Source organism: Protomyctophum parallelum, assembly GCF_964188405.1.
Source record: "Protomyctophum parallelum genome assembly, chromosome: 6".
In the NCBI taxonomy this organism is placed as follows: domain Eukaryota; kingdom Metazoa; phylum Chordata; class Actinopteri; order Myctophiformes; family Myctophidae; genus Protomyctophum; species Protomyctophum parallelum.
This window is the reverse complement of record NC_139701.1, coordinates 17,417,120-17,433,684: the sequence shown is the minus strand read 5'-3', so window position 1 is coordinate 17,433,684 and position 16,565 is coordinate 17,417,120. Positions and strand designations below refer to the sequence as shown.

Sequence of the window (16,565 nt, the reverse complement as noted above, 5' to 3'; positions counted from 1 at the left end):
ACATAGCATCTGTCTAAACAACACGCTATCTAAATAACATTCTTAGCATTTTTGGACAAGAAAACAGTATACTGTATATGTCTATCTCACTAACATGCGTAGTGATGTGAATAAGTCACCAACTTACATAATGCATGTTATTCTATCATCTATCAAAAATTAGGCAACAAGAAGTGCTAGGTAGATTCTGAAGAGAAGAGTCTGCAGTCCTGACTGGAGGGGGCTCAATGCTGACAATATGGAAGGGAGGGACAGACATCCTGTGCTAGCTGAAGTGTGCCAGAGGGGTGTAGGTGTGTCTCGTGTAAAGGTGGTGCCACAGCCAAGCCCTTCATTGGGTTGTAGGTCGTCACCACTCGCCAGTATTCTGAATAAGGTTGCAGTGTTTTGCTCACACTGTTTTGTTATGTTATGTTGCATTACGTCATGCATTTTTAATCCACCCTTTTCCTCTGTTTTCTCTGTGTCTATATACGCCTGTCTCAAATTATGTGAATCTTCTCCTTCAGGAGCTGCACTGATGTCGTGTGCTGTGTCATCTTCGTCATCGTCATCCTCGGTTACATTGCTCTGGGCACCGTGGGTGAGTTTGACGCGATGCTGATGATTCATCAAAGTCACACAAGGTTTTATGATTGCACACGCACGCATGCACACACACACACACACACACACACACACACACACACACACACACACACACACACACACACACACACACACACACACACACACACACACACACACACACACTCTGTTGATGCATTCTGCATCTCAACCCAAAGTTTATTTATAAATCAGGGTCAAATTAAATGAAATTCATCCATCCGTTGTGTGCAGGTGTCGCACACTGAAAAATAGTCAATCAGAGTCTACAAGCGTGAGCTTGTAGACCGGCTATTCTTTTGGTGCAGAGTTTAGAGACCAGGATTACTGCATGTTTCTTTTAGGGTACCTACCCTAGGGGACACGGGGAGAACATGCAAACTCCACACAGAAAGGCCCTTTCGAATATATATAATATAATAATAACTTCATTGATTCATTCAATTAATTTTTGGTGAAAATTATCATTTCGCCGAGCATCACAGTCACATGACAAAGTATGAACATTCATCATGATGAAAACCTCGAGCTTGCATAGTTGGGCTGTTCTCCCAGTATAATATTTTACTTAAAATAATGAGAATCATGTATGTTCCATCTCTATGTTGGGTCAGGCAAAAATCACACTTGTGTGAAGTGAGGGGCGCAGCGAGGGCAGTATTTATATCAGTCAGATGACGTCTTATATTGTCATTTACTGCCCTAAACAAACAAAGTCTATAGACTTGGCTGGCCTATGACGTAATTTCGGAAAGCCATGCATCATCTTCATCATAATCATCATCATCATTTTCATCGTTGTCGTCATCATCAGCCCATGATCCTCCTGGTTAAATGTGTTATATTAACACCAGCCCAATCGCCAGAGAAGAAACGTTACCATTGTAGGTTTCTGCAAACCACTGACACTGCATCTCAGCTTTGCAACTTAAGGCTCTATGCACTGTCAGCAGCAGGCTTGAGTCCTGTGTGGGGTGCCCCAGAGCGAGTGAGTGGCCACACTGAGTGGTGCAAAGACCGCTTCTGCCAACTCAGCACCATTCGAGATGCATACTGTGGTGGTTCTCATAGTGGGATGGGGAGACCCGAAGGGGTCCTTGCGGGGGTCCAGGGGGTCCCCAGATAAATTAGGAATAGTTAGTAACTAAATGGATTATATATATATATTTTTTAAGATATTTCTTTGCGGCTTACGCCTTTTATTGATTTTTGAAGGGACAGACAGTAGGCTGACAGGAAACGGGAGAGAGATGGGGGGATGACATGCAGTAAAGGCCGTGTCGGGTCCGGGAGTCGAACCCGCGGCACACTGCGACTGGATTACCAGTCCGGTGCCCAGACCGTTACGCTACGGCCTGGGCCCACTAAATGGATTCTTAATGGGGCGATAACTCTTGAGAGTGAACAAATGTGCCAAGCATATTTTTACAAAGAAATAAGTATTTCCCCCAATGCTTAATGGCAAGGCTGATGGAAGTGCAGCTCATATGAACATTACTCAGGTATCTAATTTGTCACCGTCCAGTTTTCCTAGCCCGTGTTATTAAAGAGAAGCAGGCGACAATGGCCAAAACTCAAACTCAATCGAAAATCGGCGAAAGATGTTTTGCCCATTATCTCTGGAACAGAATGTAGAATCTGCTCAGTTCAAAGCTTGTTGGCATGCGTGACTTTGAGAACATTAAGCACACAATGACTTAATTAAATGACACATTTGTTCGCCGCTACAACCTGCCGGCCTAGGCAATAGCCTAGTTCGCCAGGCTGTAAGCATAAGTTTGACACTCTATGTTTTTTAGGCTGCATCAATTTGGGGTCCATGACAAGAAAATGTTTGCGAACCACTGATATTGAAGCTATGTTCCGAAAACTGTTTTTGATTATGTATCTAGTCCCTGTGATTAAAATAGCTCAGCAGGAGACTCTTTTGTATTACATAAATCAACAAAACCCTGAAACACTGGAGCTAGTACAGAGTTCCAATGTTCCCTGTCAGACAATCTCATTGTCTGCACCATGAATCTCTGTCACATTTTCTAAACGGCTGCTACATACGATACGGTACATACTGTAGCATGGCATGACAGAATTGTTGATTTATTCGTTAAAAACATAATATGACAAGTGTTGAGCAAGTATTCTTCGTTACTGCCCTTTTCACACAAATATACTTAATAGCCTAATGTTCGGGATGGGGAAGAACTCTTTCTGTTCCCCAATTACTTTCAAAGCACATGCGGCCATAAACACAGATCTGACTTCTTGTAGACATAACACTGGCATGTCTGCATTTAGCTGAAGAACTTTCCATTCTTTCACTGCTTACCCATCCTCTTTTCTCACGCATATGTTTTCTACTATCTCATCCAGACTGTGTTGGCAGTAAAGGCTGTTTTTATTTGCAGCGTACCAGGTTCAACACAATCCTTCACAGACTGTGCAGGGTGGAAGGTCCTTATAGAGTCTTATAGAGCCAAGCAAACAAACAAACGCAAAGGTGTGCCGAGTAAATTGAATTTGGGGATACCTACAACTGCTACATGGGGTGTGTTGATAGAACAGAACAAACTGAATGACATTACCAAAGCTTTAAATTGATTTTGCACAAACAATTCCTCACAATCAATAGGTGTGTTTCCTAACTTAAATAAGTTTAGTTGATACTCGCTAGTCCTGGTGGTTGTGTATGTACAGCATATAATGAAGACAATACAATAAATCTAGGGGAAAGCCTGTGTGAATAGGTGGGTTTTTAAAAGTGATTTAAAAAGAGCCACTGAGGTTGCGTCCCTCAGGTTCTGGGGTAGGGCATTCCACAAGTATGGAGCCCTGGCTGCGAACGCCCGGCCACCCATGGTGACTAGTTTGGTTTTCATGGGAGTCAGGAGACCCCTTACCGATCTGAGGGTATGCGGGGGGTTGTACGGCTTTAGCATGGCAGAGATGTAGGTAGGAGCCAGGCCTCACACAGCTTTAAAAGTTGTCAATAAAATGTAAAAATCTATTCTAAAATGTACTGGCAACCAATGAAGGGAGGCCAGTACAGGGATGATGTGTTCATGTCTTTTCGTGTTTGTTAGCAGTAGCACCTGCACCTATGATGACAGTCATCGTTTCATATCGTGGTAGAAAATGTAGCCTTTAACTTGGCTGTTTATATCCTGTGGTTATGTGTAGTTAAACATGTAGAGTACTGAGTCATTCATGCAAAATTGAATGCTGTCTCAGTGGTAAAAAAAAAAATGTGTCCAGCACGAGTTATGTTATGTTGTCACGGTTGAATTGGAACTCACCGTTGTAAAGTTTTGCAGTTCTCTGTTGTTTATGATAAACCACTGCTACATGTTTTGAGTAGCAACAATAGACGTAAACTGAACTAAAGATAACTGTTAAAAAGTACTGTTAAAATTGTGGGTGAGTCCTAAAATTCTGAAATACTGGCAGGATATCCACTCCACAGACCATTGGAGACCATTCTGTGCTTTAAGGTACCTCAGACTTGTTCCTCTTTATTGCTGGGAAATATCCCTGAAGAGTTTCTAATACATGATAAATATTTAATCAAGATCCTCTTAGCAACAAGTAAGAAAGCGATCACACGACACTGGTACCAACAGGACCCACCAACGAAAGAACATTGGATGAGCATTACGGAGGAACTGTATTTCATGGAAAAACTAACATTCATACTTAGACTACAATAGGATAAGTTCTATGAAAAGTGGGATCTCTTTCAGCATAGCGATAATTTATGAGGATTTCAATTAATCCTGGTTGTAATTTAAAAAATGCTTTTTGTTTTGTCCCATGCTTTGTTTTTGTTTTTTGTATTGTCTTTTTATGAATAAAAATTAAGTGAAAAAAAAAGAAATTGTGGGTGAATATTGTTCACAATCATTGGCAAGTTGCAACCATGTTAAATCAGTAACACAATCATAGGTGTGATATAATCATGATATATTTTATGATGCATTGCCATGTATTTGTTCTTGCTTAATGTAAGTCTGGATTCAGAGTGTCTGCTAAATGCCTAAATTGTAATTGTACCTGTACGGTAATTGTACGGTAGCCTGGTTAACCAAGGGGGAGTTAATAGGGATGTCCCGATACACTATATCGGGACATATAAAGTCAAGGGTTGACATTCGTCTAACTTTTTTTTTTTTTTAAGATATTTTTTTGCGGCTTACGCCTTTATTGATTTTTTAAGGGACAGACAGTAGGCTGACAGGAAATGGGAGAGAGATGGGGGGATGACATGCGGTAAAGGCCGTGTCGGGTCCGGGAGTCGAACCCGCGGCACACCGCGACTGGATCACCAGTCCGGTGCCCAGACCGTTACGCTACGGCCTGGGCCAACATTCGTCTAACTTGACACAAGCTTTGACCGTTCAGCTGCGTTGCATTCTTCACATGTTGGACTAGTAGGGAACCATCGCAGACAACATGCGACAAAAGCTATCTAGCTATATATCTCGTCTTGTGTTTATAGTAGACTCCTCATTTGCAGTTTGGGCAACTCGAAAGCAAACTACACATGCCCCAACATTTTATTTACCTGCCATAGTGTCAACCCCTTACCCCGTGTCGGTTGGTGGTTAGTCTGGCATATTCGCAGATACCGATATGACCAAGTTAGGGCATATCGGGCAGTGTTCCGATACCGATACAGTATCACATTATGTCAAACTCAAGGCCCGGGGGCCAAATCAGACCCGTGAATGAATTATCTTTGGCCCGCGGGATGATATTTAATTAGTATTAGAACTGGCCCTCTGGTATATTGCACGGACCACCATAATACTACAACACAAGTCCTGCTTTGTGAGGATCATAGAACAGGAAACTGAGCTTAATAATAATGCATTTTCAGTTTTAAATGCATTTACTTTTTTGCTATTTGCCTGGGACGTCCTCCTGACCGCGGTGCCCGTGTGTTGAAACACAGTCCGGCCCTCGACTTCTACCAATTACTTTATTTTGGCCCACCGTGTATTTGAGTTTGACATCCCTGCAGTATCAGGACATCTCTAGTGCTTAAGTATAATATTGTATGGCATGCCGTATAGTATTCTCATTTTACAGTATGTTACTGTGCAGTCTTTTGGACAAGAATGTATCATAACATATATGTGATGTTTTCAGCTTGGATCCATGGTGACCCCAGGAAGGTGGTCTATCCAACAGACAGCCACGGACAGTTCTGTGGTCAGCAGGGTACCCCTAATGCGTGAGTTAACAATCTAAATAAACATCCACATTTGTATTATTTGATCTTGGAATAATTGTGTTCAGCATGTTTTGCACAAGACAGCCATCCGTCCATTGTTATCTCTTGGCGCACAAAAGGCTAGTTTGAACAGAAGGGATGGCTCATGGTTAATTATGAGAGGCGTTGCTGTGTGTGCAGTGCACACTGTGTGTAAAGACTGGCTGCTAAAACATCCCTCTGCCGTCTTCTAATCCACCCACTTTGCTTTTCCCCTGCTCCTTTGTCTGCAGAAACAAAGCCATACTATTCTACTTCAACATATTGCAATGTGCCAATCCTGCAGTTCTAATTAACCTCCAGTGCCCTACAATCCAGGTAAGGACCCTTCATGCAGGACTCATTACACTCCTGTGTGATCCTGATCCCGTCCATGATTTGCAAGATTGATTCTTTCTCTCATTAAGCGGATTAGGAGTGCAACACTTAATCAAGCTAATCAATCTAATTGTATTATAAAATATGATCGATAATGAACAATTTAGATCAGTGGTTTTCAACCAGTGGTCCTTGAGGAGATTCCAGGTGGTCCCCAGCTAAATGATGCCGAGTTGGTAACCAAATGGACCCTCATAGATCTTAGACTCAGTTGAGAGTGTAAAATGAAACCAAATGAACCATTACGGTCCATTTGGTTTCATCTTGTATGCTCTCGAGAGTTAAATTATTGTTTAACACCCGCATTACTTAATTTACAAGAAGACTACACAACCACAGCACCTCAAAGACCCTTAAAGCATCTAGACATACCAAATCAAACTGGTCAGGCTACTACTTGGCCTTATTCCCAGAACCCACCTTACCCCTGCCCATATTGATAGGTTGTAATGGTTTAGGATTGATGACAAATACAGTCAGCAACTTGCAATGGTCCTGGTCTACACGATTCACTACACCACTTATGGGTAGCTGCAATTCAAAACTAGCCCCTGTAAAAATATATGATGACTTGAAAATGGAGGAACCTGATGTAAACAAGTCTTAGTGCTTTTTCTGCTTTTATCCTCTTTGCAGTTGTGTCTGGTACCACATCAATTCAGCCTGGAATTGTGGACAAAATCTTACATTTTGGTTCTGAGAGGCTACTGTAAATGTCATCAAATGGTGGTCTATGGCTCAAATGCTGAATAAATAATGGACCTTGATATGAATTCCACTACGCGACCAACCACAGTCTCAAAGTCACAATAAAGCAGGGATAGCAGTTTCACGGAAAGACATCAACATGCCCACAAACACACCTCCGCCCAGCAAAATGTAGAGTGGGTTGCGTGGCCGCAAGATACCGTTTAGCGGATAGTGGAAGGTTCTAAATCCACTATATGCGGCTATGGCGTGGCATACCTTAGGGCCCTAATAATAAAACCCCTATTTTGGGGTATAGATGAAAATGCTAAAATATATCTATTATATATTGGAGAACTTGTACCCAACACATGGCAAGAAACCCAAAGTCACAACAGCTACGTCGCTATTGCCACACCCACAACACCATCTTACACACTACACCCACACACACTCACACGGCAGTGACGTCACACACTTACCTTCGCAGTGTCCGGGACCTATCTCCTCCTATCGCGCCCAACGCCAACACTCGACACCACCCGCCAAAACATGTTCATTGCAGTGCCACCAAAGATGCCTCCCGTCCACACTCACGGCGGCAATGCATTTGTTTACTACAAACATTATCGCCCGAAGCACCCACACCCCCGGAACACTGTTGCCCTTTCACCACGCTAAATTCGCCAGGTCTATGCAAGTGAGCACAAATTACATGTGAGAAAATTCATTCACAAGCCCACAAATGCCATTCAACACACACTACGACTCGCTTACAATTCGCAAACCTGGCAACACTGCCCTGTCTTCTAATAGGCCCACACTAGCTCTCACAATCTGATTCTGATCTCCCGCAGGAGAAGAGAAACGAGGAAGGGGAGAGGAATTGTAGCCGATTTTGCTTATTCCTTCTAAATCTCTGTATTTAAAATATCGCTCTCTCAGCAAATCTCTTAGTTCCATCAACATTGTACTTTGTCTGTAGTTTGTTTGTGCCTACATATTACGATTACACAGAACGCTTTGGCTATTTTCGCCTGCCAGCCAACTGCCGAGTACACACGCCTGCACACACACGCACACACACGCCTGGCTTGCACACACACACACGCACGCCTGGAAGCCACGATCTCTCGCCACGCCTCTCTCTCTCTCTCGCCACGCCCCACACACACACACAGGCTATACACGCACGGCGGCGCCACGGCGGCGCCACGGCAGCGAGACAGGACGTTATAATCTTGAGTTTCATTAAATAACTGTCTTTCTCCACACGCGCACGTGCGCACACAACATTATTCAAGTGAAATGCATAACGCCAATATTGGGCTAATATAGGCTACCAATAAACAACCAGCTCATATACCCACCAAATAAAACTATCATCCCATTGCAGAAAATAGTTACAAAATGTAATTGAGGCTACATACAGTGGTGTCCCCTTCGTCTGTACCAGACTGACTTCTATAGGTTTTGAAAGGTACCTTTCTTCTTTCTTTTTTTTTTCTTCTTTTTTCTTTACCCAGGGAAGTAGCTGAGCACAGGTGCTCATTTTCAGCAACGCCCTGCACATAGAAACACACACACACACACACACACACACACACACACGCACACACACACACAAATGGGAAATAGAGGGGGGGAAATGGAAATGGTAGGGTTTTTATTTTTGGTATTTGACTTTGCTACTGATGATTGTACGCAACAACAACTATGGCATTGTGTGTTTGAGCTGACAGGCCCTTTTTTATGTCAATCAATCAAGTCATCTCAGGTCATCTCAAGCGGCAGATGCAAAAATAGTTTTTTATAGGGCCATGTCATGTGCTCTACCTGCAAAGCCTTTGTGATCTATAACTTTTGGCCACCGCTTAACGTCAGATCAGGGGTTTTGTCGGCCAGCGCCAAAAATGCTCCCTGACAGCATAATCGGAGCAAATACCGGGCAGTGTGTATGAGCCATAACGTGTTGACTACACTACACTACACTAATAAGGACACATAATAATAACTAATAACCCATCCGTTACTACATGTGGAGTCAACTCCCGCAATTTCCTTCTTCCCATAGTGCGCGGCAACGTAACTCTGGGATGAGCGGCCGCAAAGCGGCCGCGAAATTCTAGTATATATATATTTCTTTTTACAAAATGACATGGTAATAATGTACAATGTAATGTACAATCTAAAACCAGTGCCAAGCGTTGTGAGCTTGTAGATCTTTATTATTTTTTGCATGACACCATTGTGCGACAAAACCGAGTCGTTTTAAAGAATATAAAAAAAGACTCAAGTCTCAATGATTCGACTAATTGACAAAGTAATCAATACAATAATAATGGCTGAGAAGATAATGGATGACCCTGAGGATGTGTTGTTGTCGTCTCCAGCTCTGTGTGTCTTAAGGATGTGTTGTTGTCGTCTCCAGCTCTGTGTGTCCAAGTGCCCTGACAGATTTGCCACTTACCTGGACGTGCAGTACAGCTCCAGGTACAACAAAAGCCACTGGGAATATTACAAGCAGTTCTGCAAGCCGGGCTTCGACAATCCAAAAAAGGTAAAGGTCTTTCACATAGTCTTAGTTACAATGCACTGGAAAACGTAAGGTGCCGAGCAGTGTGTAGGTGAAGGAAGGCTTGGAAGCACTTAATTTGAAAGTACACCATAAATGAGTTGCTAGCATGACTATTAGTCATTTATTGTCTCCGCCAGGCCGGACGGCTGAACGTCGAACCGCTGAAGGGCAGAGACAATGTTTTCATTTTTCACTCGCAGGGCTTAAAGTTCTCAGTCCTGGGGATGGATTTCAGTCCTGAGGATTTTAATGAGATCAGTGCAGATTTGCAAAAAATAAATTTCAGTCTGTTACAACACATTACACACATTACTCCTACAGATTTTGTCCAAACCTCATGCAAATCGGTACACATCATCTCTATACTATAGTCATTTGATCAAGAAGTATCTGTTCCAAATCTTCATAGTCCATCCTGATTGGCTCAGATTATGGTCATGTAGGACTACTACTGGTTGACAAGTGGTTAATCTGACTACAGTCGATTTAGTCATATATCCATTTGAGAAAGTGGGATAGTGTGTGGGAACCTAACAACATGGTTGCACTGCTGGTGCAGTCATTGATCAGTCCACCCACGCTCATATCTGCTCAGTACCCAGTATAGAACGCTGAGCTGAAGGCTGGCAGTGTTAAATGGATATTTCACTTTAATTATTTATTTATTTATTTATTTCGTCTACTCAGGCGTATGTGAACAGTTTTAGTGGCAGACAAAGATATTGGAAAGTTACATGCAAAAATAAATGGAAATGGGTGCAACGGTGCATACTGGACACAATCTCAATCAACTACTGTAACAAATACAGAACATCATATTGTAACAATGGGAGCAGTGGATTGGATGACCAGTGTCTTTCAGGTCCCTATTCTGGGCAAATCATTTTAGGCAAAAAAAGTTAAATTATTATTTTTTTAATAAAAAATACCAGACCTATAAGCTCACAACGTGTCGCTCACAACAATTCTTTGGCTTCTTTTTTCCTCATTTAGTCAATTCACCAAGTCCTACGAGATGAGGACTGCCCATCTATGATTGTGCCAAGCAGACCCTGTAAGTACTGTAGCACCATCTGAATCCACACACCGGACACTTCATTGTTCAGTTGTCAAACCCATGGCACTAATTGACCAGAATAAACCTTGTGGTGTGTTTCAGTCCTCCAGAGGTGCTTCCCCGATTTCATTACCAGAAATGGAACTTTAACGGTGGCCAATAAGACTAACTTCAAAGATGGTAGTGGCAACACCAGGAGCGTGGTCGATCTCCGAGATGCGGCCAAGTAAGTCATGCTCTCCTCCACTGTGAAACTGCACAGTGAAATCTAGAGAGTTCAATTTAATCTCATTGATTAGCCTGTATGGCCAAAGTTCATTGATACCGTACTGTATATCCCACAAGATAGAGTTACTTACGTTATATTGTCAATAGGCCTACTACCTATGCACCCACGCCTACTCCGTATACACCCAGAGAGAACTGGACAGCTACTTCTGGGTAGGACAGATGGGCAATGTCACCCTTGCCCATTAATGTGTGGTTCAAGCACATTAAAAAGCATGTTTGTTGCATGACGATACCGCTTACAGTGTCGGCAAGCTTAATACTGTAGTAAAGCCTTAAAGGTGCTTAAGTGCTCCTCCATTAGCTTGCGAGACAGTGATGTCAACATATCGATATACTGTAGGAAATTAAGAGAAAGGGTCAGACTGGGGACCAGATGTATTTGAGCGCTTTAGCTGTCATTATTTATGAGCACACACAGTTCCATGTTTGCACTGATCTAATCCACTTTGACTCCTGACACCAGGAAACATCTTACTGTATTCAATGCCTTTTTTCTTTGTAGCCAAGTAACCGCCATGCAGCAAGGAGTGGAAAGGTCTTATGAATTATTGTTTCAAACTTTAACCTAATGTAGCCCCCGAGAGCTTTGTGCAGACTAACCTTCCTACCCCGTGCTGTTCATCAGAAGATATCTGGTCCTTACTTCTCTTCAACTTAACTGTGGAAAGAACAGAGGACAGATTATCTCACAATGCTTTCTGTGGGTTGTGTTTGTGGTATCATTGTGTAAACTTAACTAGTTGGTGCAAACTGGAGAGTGATATGGCACCCAGGGCTGTGTCTTTAGCCTGTATTACCTATAACCCAGTTTGGACTGAGGCCGATTCTAAAAACACCTTCTAAATCCTGATGTAAGTTTTCTGAAAAACTTCAAATAGCAAAAAGCAGCTAAATATATTTAAACAAAATGAATACTGTACATACTGTATACATCAAGAGGGGTTCCCGTCCAGAAGGGTTATAACAACAAAAGGGGTTCCCGCCCAGAATGGGTTTGATTTCCCCTCAGCTCTGGTGATGCAGCTTAATTTAATAATACATTTTTTTTTTTTTATTACCCTTATTATTACTTGCGCAAGCAGAGCGCGGAAGTAATAGTTTTCGTCCAGTGCTTCAATGCGTATGTCGCCATTTGATGCGTACAGTATGCGCCGTGCCAGCGTATGACGTAATGACTACTTGTGCTTGATATGGCAGTGGTGTCAGATTACATACATGTATTGTCACGGGTTGCTCCCATGGCTCGCTACTTAACAACAATATAGGAGCTTCCCTGACCTAAAAGACGTGGATGGACGTGTGCGTGTGAGCGTGCATATGTCAAACTAAATCAAAAACGGCACCGGCCCCCGTATCAACAACACCCCCGGTCCACTCACCTGCTGGCTACGGCCAGCTCTGTCGTTGGCCCACAGCCGAAGAGATGTGCTGGATCGGTAGTCGTTCAGGTGCGGGGATAACAACCCGCGTAGGTATTATTTTTATAGCTTTAGTTTGTTTTCTTCTTTTTTTGGTCCCCCGTAGGGTATTTTCTCTTTTTATGTATTAGTCTTTGCACAGCGCCGACACAGGATGGCAACAAGTGACCGTCAGTAAACTTTCCCACTACGCGAAGCTCCACTATACTCTCAACCCACTTTAAACTATAAGCCTACGTAGGACAGCGCTATCCATTCGTTTTGCTTATCTTCTAGTCCAGTGCAGCTGGTCGGTGGCCTTCGTATGTGCGGGTCGGTAACACTGAGTCGCGTCCTCCTAACAATTGCCTCACTCCCTAAACACCATGCTGTCCAAACATTTCCTCCGTCTCCCGTCCCGTTGTGATGACGTCTATTTTATGACGTCGTGCTTGCAGTGGCCGGCCTCCCATGTTGTGACGTAGAGGCGGTGCCAACACAATAAAACAAATAAACAAACCATGTGTGCATGAGGTGGAATGATATGACTGATATATGTGAGACCCTCTGCTGCCCCAGAGCACAATATCCTAACATCTCCCCCCATAAAAAAAAGAAAATTCGACTTTTCTTTATCCTGCACGTCTACTCTACATCTTCCTATTCTCTTCAACTCCCCTATCACCGTTTCAGCCCGCTGCCCTAGAAAGTGTGTCAGCAATGACATTATCCTTCCCTGCTACATGCTGTATGCGCAGATTGTATTGCTGCAGAACCAGACCCCATCTGAAGAGCCTCTGGTTCTTGGTCTTAAACTTCTCAATGAAAACCAGAGGGTTGTGGTCAGTATACACCACAACCTCCCCACAACCATTGGTCACATAGATCTCAAAATGCTGCAACCCCAACACCAAGGCCAACCCTTCCTTTTCTATAGTTGAATAGAACTTTTGGTGTCGATTCAGTTTTTTCGAATAGTAAGCCACCGGTCTATCCATACCATCACAGTCCTGCATGAGCACCCCTCCGATTCCCACATCACATTCATCTACCGCCAGTTTAAATGGTTTCCCAAAATCAGGTGCCGCTAACACAGGCTGACAAGTTAAGATGGCCTTTACCTGCTCGAATGCTATCTGACACTTCTCGTTCCAACTAAATTTCACCGTTTTCTTCAAGAGATTCGTGAGGGGTTCTGTAATTGCCGCAAAATACGAACAAACTTTCTATAGAATCTGCACATTCCCAATACTATCATGAGCTGCTTCTTTATCTGAGGTACAGGCAGATCCATAATGGCGTGTACCTTAGCGGTACGTGGGCGGACCTGACCACGACCTACCACGTGCCCCAAATACGTCACTTGAGCCTTGCCAATCTCACTTTTTGCTAAGTTAATGACTAGGTTGGCTTCTGTCAACCGGGCAAAGAACTCTCTTATCTGAGCTACATGTTCGTCCCACGTATCATGGTACAAAACCACATCATCGATATAGGTTACACAGTTCAACAGCCCTCTGGTGACCTGGCTCATCAGACGCTGAAAGCAGACCGGAGCATTTCTTAAACCAAACGGCAGGACCCGAAATTGATATAGTCCATCGGGCGTCACAAATGCTGAGATCTCTCTGGCCCGTTCCGTCAAAGGCACCTGCCAATATCCTTTCAACAAGTCATTTCAACAACATAGGGGCATTACCTTCAATCCTCCCGACACTAAAACATATCGTCATTACGTCACCATCGAAAACCAATTACACCCTGGCATTGGGTCCTTTAATCCACATCTTTATTACATCATCATTGAGAGCTAGTTGTACCAGTTATACCCTGACGTCATATGCTGCTACGATACATACGCATCAAACGGGGCATACGCAAAGTAACCACATTATACCGCTAATCAACTTACAAAATACATATACTTATACATAGAGGCATTTCCTTTAATCAACCCGACACTGATCGACATATACGTCACCATCGAACGTATATGATGTATATGTTGTTGAAAGAGACAGAAAGAAGAGGAAGATTGCAGATCTGTCTCTGTTGTTGAAAGAGACAGAAAGAAGAGGAAGATTGCAGATCTTTATTATTCCCAAACACGTGTTCACAGGAAAATTCTAGAAGATCCTGGAAACTAATAATTCAATATTTCAAACGTTCTTTCACAGAGAACCTGAGATTTGACGGTTTGTAGCGGTCGACAGTACTTGCGCGCTCTGCTCTCTGATCTCTCTGACTTTCGGGCAGTTGTAATCAGGTCATTTATCATAATTATGCGTACTCTCAAGAGAGCTTTGTTCACCTTGTTTTGTCTGTACTTGTCCGAGTCATCACACGACAGCGTGTCGGGGGTGTTGCACACTGTGACATCCATTCTGCAGTACTAGTGTCCTGATATTGCCACAGTTGACTTTCTATTTGCACTGATGGTGTTTTCCAAGCCTGTCTCCTTTCAAGGTTTTTTGGAGATTTTCCTTCCTGTCCCCTGTGGTTTTTAGATGTCAAACTCTGGGGGGCCTATCTTGCACCATCCCTTATCCCAAAACTTATGTGCGATATTTTTACTATTTTTAAAACATTCTTAAATAGTTCAACTAGCCTATCTACATTGACACGTTGATAGCTTGTAGATCAGTTATTTCAACTATTTAAAAATGTTTTAAAATTGGAAAAAATGGCAGATAAGTTTAGGGATAAGGGGCAAGATATAGCTAATTACTTAATGTAAAAAATCACATGAAGTTAACAAGGAACCAAATTTGATTTGATTGCATAATTGTATTGCAGCACTGCAGGTTAATACAAAGAAATTATATGAGCCATACACAGTACAAGTATTTACAAGTATTATTAGTAGTCCACTTTTCTGGGCATAGTCTATGTCGCCAGTGGCCAATAAGGTTACATAGGTGTCTAATTATTTCTGAAATAAGCCTAGAACAGAGACGGAACACATCGTTTTCTTTATATCAAAGAGGGACTACAATGATGTCTCCAAATAAGATTTGAAAAATGTATAATCTCCATGTCCTTGTAAGGACCTGCACAATATGATTACACAGGCAGTTCTATAATTCTCCACACATATCTCTGCTATTTATTTTATACCAATACCATTATTATGATAAACACAGCATTCTTACACATTTTGTCACAAGCATATCGGGACCTTTTAGGTATTTCTTCCTAAATGCCAAGTACTTCATCATGTCTGCCAAGGACAGATTATCCTCTCCAACAAACACTTCAACAACAAATCAGTTCTCTTCCTCTGAGTCTGTGGGAGACCGGCGAACATCCACATTTAAAATGATATGAGCAGTGCCGTATACATACAAATGGATGAAGGGGATTAGAACATCCATAATAATATTGTCAGGAAATGGATGGATAATGTGGCCTTCAAATTTAACTGAGATAAGTCTGCCTACAGTGTATAAACGGTATTCAACACAGCCATGGAGTCTTTGGTCCAGCACTAGGTTGAGCCTTAACCACATATATCCTGGGGCTTGTCATAATAGGCAAATATTGAAAATACCAAGTCTACGAGTCTTAGCTTGTAGATTGGCTAAAGAGATTTGGTGGAGAGCGAGGAAAAAAGGAGGGGGTACAGACCCCTAGTGGACCCCGGTCAACAAAGTATATAGTACAGGGGCTGTATATAGTAGGCTACAGGGGTTAAGTGGCTAAAATGCAATACATTGGTTCAGCTACTAATTTTTGAAAAAATATCTGATGATCTAAATTTACCCTCTTAAGAGTAGCTAAACCAAGAGTGTTGGGAATTTTAACAATTGTGCTGTTTCATGCAAGATGAATAGAAATAGATTAACTCTGGAGATAACAACAGTATAGTATTCATTTGTGTCTTTCCAGCAAACGCTCCTCATAACTTGTTGTAAGTCACATATTGCAGTTGTATTTAGAGTTATAGTTGGCTACCATTAGAGCTATAGTGGGCTACCATTAGAGCTATAGTGGGCTACCATTATAGCTATAATGGTAATTAGAGCTAAAGTTGGCTACCATTTGAGCTATCGTGGGCTACCATGCAATAGCAACTATAGCTTTCTAGTGCTTCAGCAATACTAATGCTAGTGGCTCATCATTAATGAGAGAGTTCTGCACACAACATGTAGATCTGTTGTTTGTACAGAAACCCATGACCTCATAGCCTGCGGCAAGAGCTACATTCTCTAATGCATTTTAAGTGCAATCTCATCTTTGTTTCATTGTACTGTAAATGAAGTGAGCAAAGATATACAGCACTATCTCAAAAGATGCATTAGG

The 16,565-nt window shown here is 42.4% G+C and overlaps 1 protein-coding gene across 1 annotated transcript in view; it reads left to right on the top strand.

The window, feature by feature from the left end:
- slc44a5b (solute carrier family 44 member 5b) overlaps positions 1 to 16,565 on the top strand; it is a 52,320-nt gene that overhangs the window by 23,457 nt on the left and 12,298 nt on the right. Inside the window, 6 exon segments of the mRNA XM_083766938.1 lie at positions 510 to 583; positions 5,752 to 5,836; positions 6,109 to 6,193; positions 9,372 to 9,500; positions 10,512 to 10,572; positions 10,678 to 10,801. Of these exon segments, the coding sequence (XP_083623064.1) occupies positions 510 to 583; positions 5,752 to 5,836; positions 6,109 to 6,193; positions 9,372 to 9,500; positions 10,512 to 10,572; positions 10,678 to 10,801 (558 nt within the window).